This window comes from Gouania willdenowi, chromosome 2, assembly GCF_900634775.1.
Source record: "Gouania willdenowi chromosome 2, fGouWil2.1, whole genome shotgun sequence".
Lineage (NCBI taxonomy): Eukaryota > Metazoa > Chordata > Actinopteri > Blenniiformes > Gobiesocidae > Gouania > Gouania willdenowi.
This window is the reverse complement of record NC_041045.1, coordinates 13,305,186-13,316,280: the sequence shown is the minus strand read 5'-3', so window position 1 is coordinate 13,316,280 and position 11,095 is coordinate 13,305,186. Positions and strand designations below refer to the sequence as shown.

The 11,095-nt window shown below is 33.4% G+C and overlaps 1 protein-coding gene across 1 annotated transcript; it reads left to right on the top strand.

Annotated features, from left to right (window-relative positions):
* The first annotated feature begins 200 nt into the window (after positions 1–200).
* On the top strand, positions 201–7,551 carry sumo1 (small ubiquitin like modifier 1). The gene is made up of 5 exons (XM_028468086.1): positions 201–360; positions 677–751; positions 3,710–3,787; positions 3,859–3,930; positions 6,682–7,551. Exons 1-5 carry the CDS (start codon positions 349–351, stop codon positions 6,748–6,750), a joined length of 306 nt encoding a protein of 101 aa, XP_028323887.1. The 5' UTR covers positions 201–348; the 3' UTR covers positions 6,751–7,551.
* Positions 7,552–11,095: the final 3,544 nt, after the last annotated feature.

The window sequence follows — 11,095 nt, the reverse complement described above, 5'->3', positions numbered from 1 at the left end:
ATAATAAAAAGAATAATAAAAAGAAGAAGAAGAATAAAAAGAAGAATAAAAAGAAGAAGAAGAATAAAAAGAAGAATAAAAAGAAGAAGAAGAATAAAAAGAAGAAGAAGAAGAAAAAGAAGAAAAAGAATAATAAAAAGAATAAAAAGAAGAAGAAGAAGAAGAAGAAATAATCAACCTCATTCCTCTCAACCTCACATCCGTTTTGACTCTTGTTTTGAAAGACCACACATTTTACGTCACGTCTGGGTAACAGTGGACACTGGACTCTCATAACAAGCAGCATTAGCTAGAAGCTAATACTACGTTCATCTTCCCTGCATTGTTCTTTTTTCCACAAACAGAAATATGTCAGACACGGTAAGATTCGGGATCAAAAGAGATTCAAGTGTTCACGGCTTTTGTAAAGTAGTTTAAATCTCATTTTGTTTTAAACTAAGCCGTTTTTGTCGTAGATGCTAGCTGTTAGCTCATGTACCTCTGCTGTGGATCTTACAGCCTATTTATCTGTTAGCGCCAAATAAATATATATCGTTTCATGGCCTTGCATTAATGTATTCTTAGCGTTAAAAAGGTGTAATAGACATGTATTTGTGGGTATTGTGACTGTAACGTAGCTTCCAGGCCTCTGTGGTGCGTTTACGTGCTGTCTGAAGTGTGTCTGACCGGGTTTTAGGAGACGAAACCCTCCAACCAAGACGAGGGAGACAAGAAAGACGGAGAGTACATCAAATTAAAAGTAATCGGACAGGTATGTACTCATAATTCAGGTTTATATGAGTTATTTTGTGTGTTTTTAAGTTATGTATTTATTTTGTAGTCGTCTTGTGTGTTTATGGTGTAAATGTGTATACGTGTTGTAATTTTGTGTGTTTTTGTTTATTCTTGTCCTTTTGTATGATTTTCTGTATTTATGGGTTTGGGTTTTTTTTTTGTCAATTTGTTGTATTTTTGTTAATGCTTTTTTTTTTAATTCATTTTGTGTATCTTTGTTGGAACTTTCTCTCATTTCGCATGTTTTTTTGTTGTTGTTTTTTTTGTGTATTTTTGTCTGTTTTTGATGTCATTTGGTTTGTTTTTATGTTGTTTTGTCTATTGTTCAGCTTTTTTGTCGTTTTGTTTGTCTATGAAGTAATTGTGTGCATATTTGTTGTCATTTTTTTGTTGTTGTCCTTTTGTGTATTTAATGTTTTTTCTTTAATTTTGTGTGTATTGAGATTCATACGTGCATTTCTGTCGCTGTTCCTTGTGCTTTTGAATTCATTGTATTTATTGATTCTGAAATTTTATAAAATTTTCTCTCGTTTTGCATAGTTTTGCTGTTTTGTTTGTTTATGGTAGTCATTTTGTGTTAGAATAGACCGATCAATGGATTTCTTCTGTTTTGAAAATCTGGTACCGCTCCTGTTTTCCGCAAAATGCAGGATCAGTTCTCAGATATACACATTATTTTGATATGGCCAGGTTTTCTCCTCATTTGATCCTGGACCAATAAATCCACTAACATATTTTTACTTTTACTGCAAATGAATATCTGTTATCGGCCTGTCACCAATTTTTATGTATCTGTTTTTTTTCACAGTCACTTTGCTCATTTATGGTATAATGCTAACTGAGGCATTTTGTCTATTTTGTTGTTTGTGTAATTTAGTTTTTTTTTTTTTTTTTTTTTTTTTTTTGTAATTTTATATAGTTTTCTATAGTTTCCCCTGTTTTTTTTTTTTGTGTGTGTCATTTTCTCTATTTTTCAGTTACTTGTTTGTAGTCGTCGGAGCAATTTTGTATATATCACAGTATACTCAAAGCTAGTTTGTTTTTCTTTTTTTTCCTGAATAGTAGGAATGTGCGATATTTTGTTGTTTATGATTTATCGTCAAAAACATTTTCACCGGTAAGAATGTCATCCCACGATATAAACGATAAATTCCCATGTCGGAAATTAGCAAGGACCATGGGCCATTTGTCCCTCAATTTAGCCAAGAATGCCCCCAAAAAAACCGCGTTCCACGGGCCAAAACTGCCCCGTTTGTTGTCAACTACCTGTTATTCTCTGGAGCGGAACGTTGTTTACAGAAGCTCTGCATGATGTGCAATGCCACCGCCGTCTGTGTATGCGTTTGTCACAGCTACCTGAAGCTACTATGCTGTGATACAACACGGACCGCTACTTGGTTAAAACCAGACAATCATCCAACAAAGAGAACCAGTCCAAGTTCCTCCATCAGATCCACCCAAAGTTCCACAAACACGGGACAGAGATGAACCTGTTGCAACGATTATGAACTGGAAACTAAACTAAAGCTAACTATGTTAAGCTAACCCACCGTCACACAGACTGGGCTAAGAGCTAATGCGAACCACTCCATATAAATAATAGACCAAGTAAAAAGAACACGTCTTACTGTCATAAAACCACAGAGAGCCACCAATTTGTTTATGGTCAGATTTAACACTTGTATGGAAGGATAAAAGCTAAACATGTCACACATTGTGTGAAATAAATATTTGCATAATAACTAATGTCACTATTCATTCAATTTGTGAAACGCAATATTTTTTAATTATATTTCATCAGCAGTAAAAACACTATTGAAATTATTTGTGGTTATAATGTGCTTTATTTTAACACTAATAGTAATCCACATGCACAAATATATTCCATAAAATATCAGCTCATGAGCTGTTTGAGTCAGCAGTTATTGTAGCCTTTTCAAATGTGTCTAGTGTTGATGTATTCACATTTATTTGTAAGGAACCTGTTTACACTAAGTTGTGATTTTTTTTAAATTTTATTTTATAGTTTTTATTTATCGTTATCGTGATAAATACTAGAAACTATCGGGATAATTTTTTTTTTTTGTCAATATCGCCCATCCCTACTGTATAGTTTGCTTATTAAAAACTGTGGGCTTCACTCTGAATTTTAACAAGGTAAACTCCCTTTCATAGGTGTAGATAAGTCTAAAAATTAGACACCAGTTGCCTCTATCTGCTTAATTTATGGAATGATGAAATCAATAATTCATCCTCATCCTCTGCGTTAACTCCTCCTACACCGTTTGTCCGATTTTGACTAATAAGCTATCAAAAAATTCAGAAGGTTCCCGAGATTTATGCTATCACTTTTATAATTTGTAACTTTTAAATTTTTTGACTTTACATTTTTCTTACCTATTGTTTTCTATTGGAAATGCCATCTTTTTCAACCTTTGTGCTAATGCTAATGTAAGGTTAATGCTATGCTAATGTTAACGGTAGGTCAGTGCTAACGCTAGGCTAATGCTTACATAAAGTTAATGCTAGCTAATGCTAATGCTAGCTCATACTAATACAAATTGATGCTGATGCTAGTTAATGCTAAGCTAATGCAGTGCCACGCGGGCACCTGCATCCTCACTTGCATTTTCTTCAGGAAATGCAAATATTCTAGTCAAATCTGTGATCAATCTCTTTGGTCTTACACTTAGGCAGTCACCGTCAGCTGATTGGCTCAGCTGTTGCTCGTCAAGCTGAGAAGAGTTTGATGAAATGGGAAAAAGGGGCGTGGTCACGGACGGCTTGGGTAAACCAGGTTTAAACCGTAGGCCTGTCTCTTTAAGAACACTTTGATGAATACTTCCTGGTCCAGACCCAGGAGGACATTTTGGACCTTTTTCAGTTGTTGTAAAAAATCTGACCTTTTGTTTTTTGTTTTTTCTTTCTGCCACAGGACAGCAGCGAAATCCACTTTAAGGTGAAAATGACGACACATCTAAAGAAGCTAAAGGAGTCATACAGTCAGAGACAGGTACGTTACAGAGAACACCTTCTCCACTGCTTTTGACGACTAATAGCGTTTTTGGTTTTTGTTCCCTGCAGGGTGTTCCTGCAAGCACACTAAGGTTTCTCTTTGAAGGACAGAGAATTGCAGACAACCAGACTCCAAAAGAGGTGAATGTCAGAGTCCTTTTCTGCCCCTCCCCGGTGTTTACAATAATTATAAACCACTTGAAAGAAAAATTTATTTTTATTAGGGATGTAACGATTGATCGTAAGGCAGTTAATAATCGATTCATAGGTATCACAGTTCACATCAATGCTCTGAAAATTGAATCGCAGTACTTTCTTTAAACAGCAGATATATATAGCTATATATCCTTCTCGTTTAAAGTGTAGGCGGCGGGCGGAATCTGCTACTACTTTTTTTCTGGCCGCCATCTACTCTTAAACATGTTCATAAATGATTCCTTACCCCTTTAGCACCAAAAGAATCTGTAATATTACGTGAATATCTGTAAAAGTCACGTTTTGTTTTTCTATTAGCTCTGTCTGCTAGCGTAGCTTCTCTTCTTCACTGCAAGGATATCTGCATGCCAACCGACCACTGGGTTACCAGCGCCCTCTGCTGGTCCAAACAAATATCTGACTTTTTTTTTTTTTTTTTTAAAGTCCAATTGTTAAGGCACAAAATACATTTTCAGTTGCACTTTTAAAAAGAAAATGAACTATTATGTAGTTTTGCATCGTTTACGATAGAACCAGAATTAAAATTAATAGGCTCCTTCATTTGTATTATTCCTTTATTTATTTCATTCAAGATTTATTTTTAGTTAAATTGCATTGTTTTGAATAGTTTATCAAGGGATTCTTTTGACAATTAAATATAGAAGGAAAATAGTACAGTATTTCCCCCAAAAAAATAAAGGAATATATGTCTACATTCCCATTTTGTAAAATAAATTGTGAGAGAATCGTATCGTGAATCGAATCGGGAGTTGAGTGAATCGTTACATTCCTAATTTTTATTACATTTTCTTTCAAAATAATATTGTCCTTATGGCTTTTGAAGAAGCCAGAAGTCTCAAAGTTTTCTTGCTATTAGTTAATATGACGTTAACACATTCACGTGATTGTTCTGAATAGTAATTTTAACAAATTTTTGTAAGCCTAGCTATAACTTATCAGACAATGATGGCAAATTTCCTTTCTGAATTTTGTTTTTCTGAAGCAATCAAATAATTGTAGTCTATTTTAAAAAAATAGTCACGGAGGACGTTAGCACATTAACTGTCTGGAACGCACCAACTGTGTCGCAAAAATGACGACATTTGGAAGGAATATGAAAGAACGTTTGATTTTCCATGATTGTGGAAATTCCGAGTCCTTACTTTAGGAGAAAATAACTTAATTTTGCTGATGTACTTTCTCGTTTATGGAAAAAGAAAAAAAAGAAAAATGTAATTCTCCCGTGGTAATTTGATTAGTTGTGGTGTAAAGAATACCAAATCCATTAATCACTAAATAGAATTGAACTGGAATTCATCTGAAGGTATTTGTTTTTTCTTTTGATTTAAATATAAAGTTATTTTCCTTTGCTATTTTAAAGTGTTTTTTTTGGGCACTCCAAACAGCAGATAACCTTTCTCATTGCACGAGTTCCCGGTATACCCATAATACTGATGCGTAGAACACAACACAAGAAACAGGAGAACCCGAGAAGAAGTCGTTGCTGTGCTTCGTGGGCATTAATTTTAGTTTCAGTAATAACATCAGATGGTAAACAAAAGTCCAGTTCTGTGTAAATTGTGAAAGGAGGAATTTGCCGATCACCAGAGCTCTTCCAGGCTTCGTTAGCACCTCAATGCTAACCATGTAGCAGCTAACACCTCCATGCTAACATGTAGCAGCGAGCACCTCATTGCCAACATGTAGCAGCTAGCACCTCAATGCAAACATGTAGCCGCTAGAACCTCAATGCTAACGTCGTCTGACCCAGCTTATCAACTGCTTTGTAGAAAGACTATTTCAAACTAAATTCAGCTTCATCAGTTGGTTCAATTAAATTCCTCTGAAAGTCAATTACAATTACGTTCTCAATTACTAAAGTTCAATTACAATTAATCACAATTACTGAGACTGAAATAAATAACCTAATAAAAGGTAACCTTCCACTTGTTAGCATCTCTAATGATAACGGGTCCTAAATCAGCTGTAAAATTCACTAAAAACAAATATCTATCATTTAATTTCTTTCCTATCTATTGGTTACATTATTAGGCTCCTAATCAATGAAAATATAGTTTTTAATATTTAAGGTGGGGACGTCTGAGCCTATTGTGTGTCAGTATACCCTTCGATTAAATGTTTTTTAAATTGGTAAAGTGTGTGAAAGCTTGATATGAAACATTTTAATAATTAACTAAATGTGTAGAACTGCAACATGGTTCTCCAGTTTGGCGTTAAATTATAATAGACAATTTTCATCTAATTTTCATGACAATTACGAAGTAAATTATCTGAACTCAATTACAATTTCATTATGATTACAACAGCATCAGATTTTTTAAAATTACAACTACGCCATAATTGTAAATATTTTTTTTTTTTAAAATACACAAAAACAAATCTTGAAAAGCATGAATATATTGGTTACATTTAAGCCTGTGCTTTGTGAACAATGCAATTATAATCTTTATTCATATTACACATTACGTTAGCACTCAATGGTGAAAATAATAAACACTATTTTTTAAATATGAACATTTATTGTTTTCATTGACTCGGTCAGAAACCAAAACCCATTTAAATTCAAAAACGTTGCTTCTCGTGTCAATTATTGTTATGCGATACATTTAGATAAATGAATGACAAAATCTCCGATTAATTAGATTCTGTTTTTTAATCGAGTCTGTGTGTTGTCAGTTGGGGATGGAGGATGAAGACGTCATCGAGGTGTATCAAGAACAGACCGGCGGATTTTGGAACGACTGAACCTGCAGCGTTTCCATTATTCTTCAATTGTTTTCCTGGTTTTTGTATTTTGTTTTGTACGTACACACCAATTCTGTTGGGGTTCAATTCAAACCATCTGGATCCAAACGGACGCCGCCGCTGCCCTTTTTTTTTTTTTCTTTCTTTCTTTCCCGCTGCTTTTCAGAGAAGCAGATTAAGCTTTTGGCCTCCCAAAGTTGAACAAAACGACTCGATTTGTCTTTAAACTGTCAAAGATGGAGTCAGAAAGCAACAGTTTCAGCATTTCTGTGAAATCTGATCGGTATCCTTAGCAGGAATGCTAACACAGATGGGGAAAAAAACTTAGCAAATTGACTTGTTCAAAGTGTTAAAAGCAGCTACTAAACGTACAGATTCAGGGGAAATCCATATTGTGTTTATATTCCCACAGCTGTGTTACTTTAGAAGGTGTAAAGCTGCACAGAATTCCCAGCGAAGCTCCAAAAACTGAATTTATAGGCTAGGATAGTAAGGCTGCATCCTTTGAACTGTGCTTTTCTTTATCGTTGGAGTTTCTGTGTGGTCATAAAGCTGCATTGTTTTTTTTTATTTTTTATTTGAAGCTCAGGGTCTGCAGTGATGTGTTCATGTACATAATCATTTTAACCTCAATTATTTCTCCTTATTAGATCAAGCGTTTGGTTTAAAGCTTTCACTGACATTATGCTGAAAAGTTGGTGTTTTTGAGGTTGTGATGTCACAAAACTCTTCATTTCACCTCGTGAGTGGAACGTTGATACAGATGGTTTGAAATGGACTAACTTCTGGCTTTTTTTGAATAAAATATTTAAGAAAATAAAAGTTTTGATTCTCTTACTAAAAGAAGCAGCGTGTTTCTACACATTTTGGCTACATTGCAAGCAACAAAACTCACTTTTCGATGAGCAACCCTGTTTAATAGGACATCATTAGGTCACATTAGACTATTCAAAATAACTTTTACATGTACTTTGTCAGAAGAATGAAAAATGTGATGAATGTTGCCATCTAGTGTCAGGAGTGTTAAATGCCTTTTCTGTTTTCCTGGTGTAAACATTAGAGAACCTGCAAACTGCGCATAAAAAGCATGGCTTGGTTTTTAGTCGTCACGAATGTGTTTTTGTTCTCTTTTCCAGTTGATTCAAATGACTTCCACTGGTTCATTTTCACGTCCAACACATTACTTCTGATTGGCTTATTCAACATTATATCACGTCTCAACCACAAAAATCAGCAACTGGCTTTTTATTGACTTCCACCTCCCCCTCCACCTGATTACGGTCTGAATAAAGTGTTTAGATGACACATACAAGTTAAAAGGCACTATCTACCAAGAAACTAAACTCTAAAGCATTCATCTTGGGAAAATTCTGAATTTTTTGATAAGATTATTTGCCAAAATTATTTCAGCAAGTTCTTTTTGAAAAATAGGTAAAGGTTTCATTTATTCAGAAAATTATTTACTTTGATCTCTTGAGATGTTTCGACTGTCAACTGCTGCACAAGGACACATTAAAGCAATAAGCAGACACCTCTGAAGAAGACTGATCTCCTGACATGTTTTGACTATCAATTGCCAAAGTAATATTCCTGAAAAAAAGTAATTTTGAAGTAACCTTAACATATTAGTGACAATCAAACTACTGCAACATTAGATGCGAAACAACAAAGGAATACAGTGTGTTTGTAGCATCCATCTTCCTGCAGCGAAGTCTCACGGGATGAGATTTCACGGGAGTTACGAGGCTCCTCCCCAAAACAACGTTCAATGGTAACACGTTCAAAGCGCAATTATACTTTGTCGACATTTAGAAATATTGCTTTTATTTTGCCAAAATCTGTAATGGAAACCCAGCTACTTTCAGGGAGGCTAACACCAATGAGAAAGTGATCCCGGACAAGCCCCCAATTATGTTACTGCCCACCCCTCTAGGATGTTCAACAAAGCGTTAAAGAGCTGCACCATAAAAAAGAAAACCAAACAGAAATAAATTTTTCAAAGTGTTTATGAAAGCAAAGTTACAACGTAATCAAAATTAACTCAAACTGTCCTTTTGTGTGTGAAATAATTGAGTATTTTGATTTGTTTTGTGCTTTTTTAATGTCTGGAGTTATTTAGTTGTTGCTGTTTTTTGTTGTGTTGGTTTTTGCATCCCAACACTACATTGTTATACTAACATCAAGCCGATACTATCAAACATTTTGAGTCATAAAACCAACCTGCAAGCCGTTCATATTACCTTTTTAAAGAATAGCAATAATTGCTTTTCATTTCTTTTCTATTATGTTTGTTTCATAAAGAGATAAACAGCAACAAATACGACAGTAATATTAATGAAACTTAAGGGTGATGAAAAGAAAGACAAAAGGAAAAAATACTAAATAATAACCACAACAGTGGTGATAAAAAAAAATAACAATATTAGCAGCAATAATAAATAATAACCGCAGCAATGACCATAATGATAATTTAAAACTTGTCTCTAACAAACTTTTTGTTTCGTTTCCAATAATACCGTTCCACTTCACATTATTTCTGCCACATTTGATACATTTAAGGATGTCTGTATTATTTTTAGGTTTTACATAAATATTTTTGAATGATATGTTATACAATTTGGTGCAATCAATACTTCATAGAATATTTAAAATATTTGTTGATACATTGAAAAATGTTGGAACATCTTTAAAAAAATTTCCAAATAAACAGAATTTAAAATTTAAGAATTTCTTCAAAGATCAATATTTTTTAAAAGATTTCAATCTAGTTAAGTTTGAAATAAGTATTTATTTTAATAATTAATGCATTAAATTGTTTTAAAAATATCATTGAGATATTTAATAAATGAAAGGATTTGAAAGTATGATTTGATACAATTACAAAACAGTGGAAATTATTTTATTTAAAAAGTGAATAATTTAGATTTATTATAAACATGATAATTTAAAACTCTTCCGAAATTTTAAATTTTTTTTTTTTTTTAATATAGTTGAAATATTTTATAAATTAAGGGACTTGAAGGGTATATATTTTGAGCTACAGATTTCTAATCTTATTTGTATCAAATGTGAAAGAAAATATATTATTCATTTTAGATTTTCAAAGTTAAAGCCCTCTCTCTGAGTTTGTTCTGGGTATTGTGTCCGCTGTACAGTGTACATTATAGGACATCCTCAGGTCTCAGAATGACGTATCAAAAAAAAAAACTGTCAATCATCACAGAGGTCCCCAACCCCTGGGCCGGTACCGATCCGTGGGTCAATTGGTACCGGGTCGCACAGAAAGAATACATAACCTACATTATTTCCATTTTCTTTATTATCTGAGAACAATGTTTTATTTTGGAAAATCGTATCTTATGTTGAAAGCATGTTTAACATTGATGCTGCTAATAAAGTTGCATACAGGGGATTCATGTTTCATATTATACTTAGAAAATTACAGTTTTTTTTTGTCTTTTGTTGCTTCAAAATAAAAGTAATCAGACTCAACAGCCTCAGGCCTTAAAACACAACATGGCGTTTTATTTTGAAGGAACAAAAAGTACACATGACAAAGTAAGTTGAAAAGCCGTTCTTTCCTTTTGTTTTTTAAAAGTTAAGATATATCCACGTATTGTTTGATTAATAAATACATAGTTAAATCAAATGTTGATATATCTGAACCTTCAAGTTGAAAGCTGTTATTTCATTTATTTATTTTTACTCTCGTATCCGAAGCGACACATTTATCACGTGTATTTCCATAGCTGCTATTTTATTTATTTATTTTCAAAAGTTAACATATAAATCAACGTTTCATTTAACTATGTATTTATTAATCAAACAATACGTATATATATCAACTTTAGAAAAAATGAAAGGTAAAAATGTTTTTTCAGCCTACTACTTCGTCATGTGTACTTTTAGTTACTTCAAAATGAAAAATAAATCTAAATAGCGCAATAAGAACTGGTAATGGAAACACCTGAATTTCAAAAAAAAAAAAAGAAAAAAGAAAACACTCAAATATCGCAAAGTTTTCACGCTTTCATGAGGAGGAATTTCAGATGTTTCTATATTGATGTGTATTGCAAAATCGCTACGTACGTACCTGGTCACTGGCAATTATACTTTGTCGACATTTAGAAATATCGCTTTTATTTTGCCAAAATCTGTAATAAAACCCAGCCACTTTCAGGGAGGCTAAATCCAATGAGAAAGTGATCCCGGACAAGCCCCCAATTATGTTACTGCCCACCCCTCTAGGATGTTCGACAAAGGCTTGAGGAGCCGCACCATAAAAAGGACACCAAACAGAAATAAATTTTTCAAAGTGTTTATGAGTATTTTCATATGTATATTT

Excerpts from the sequence above, each read along its gene's own strand:
- sumo1 (XM_028468086.1), top strand. Across the intron at positions 752-3,709 it reads AATTAAAAGTAATCGGACAG|GACAGCAGCGAAATCCACTT; the intron begins GTATGTACTCAT and ends TTTCTGCCACAG. Across the intron at positions 3,931-6,681 it reads ACAACCAGACTCCAAAAGAG|TTGGGGATGGAGGATGAAGA; the intron begins GTGAATGTCAGA and ends GTGTGTTGTCAG.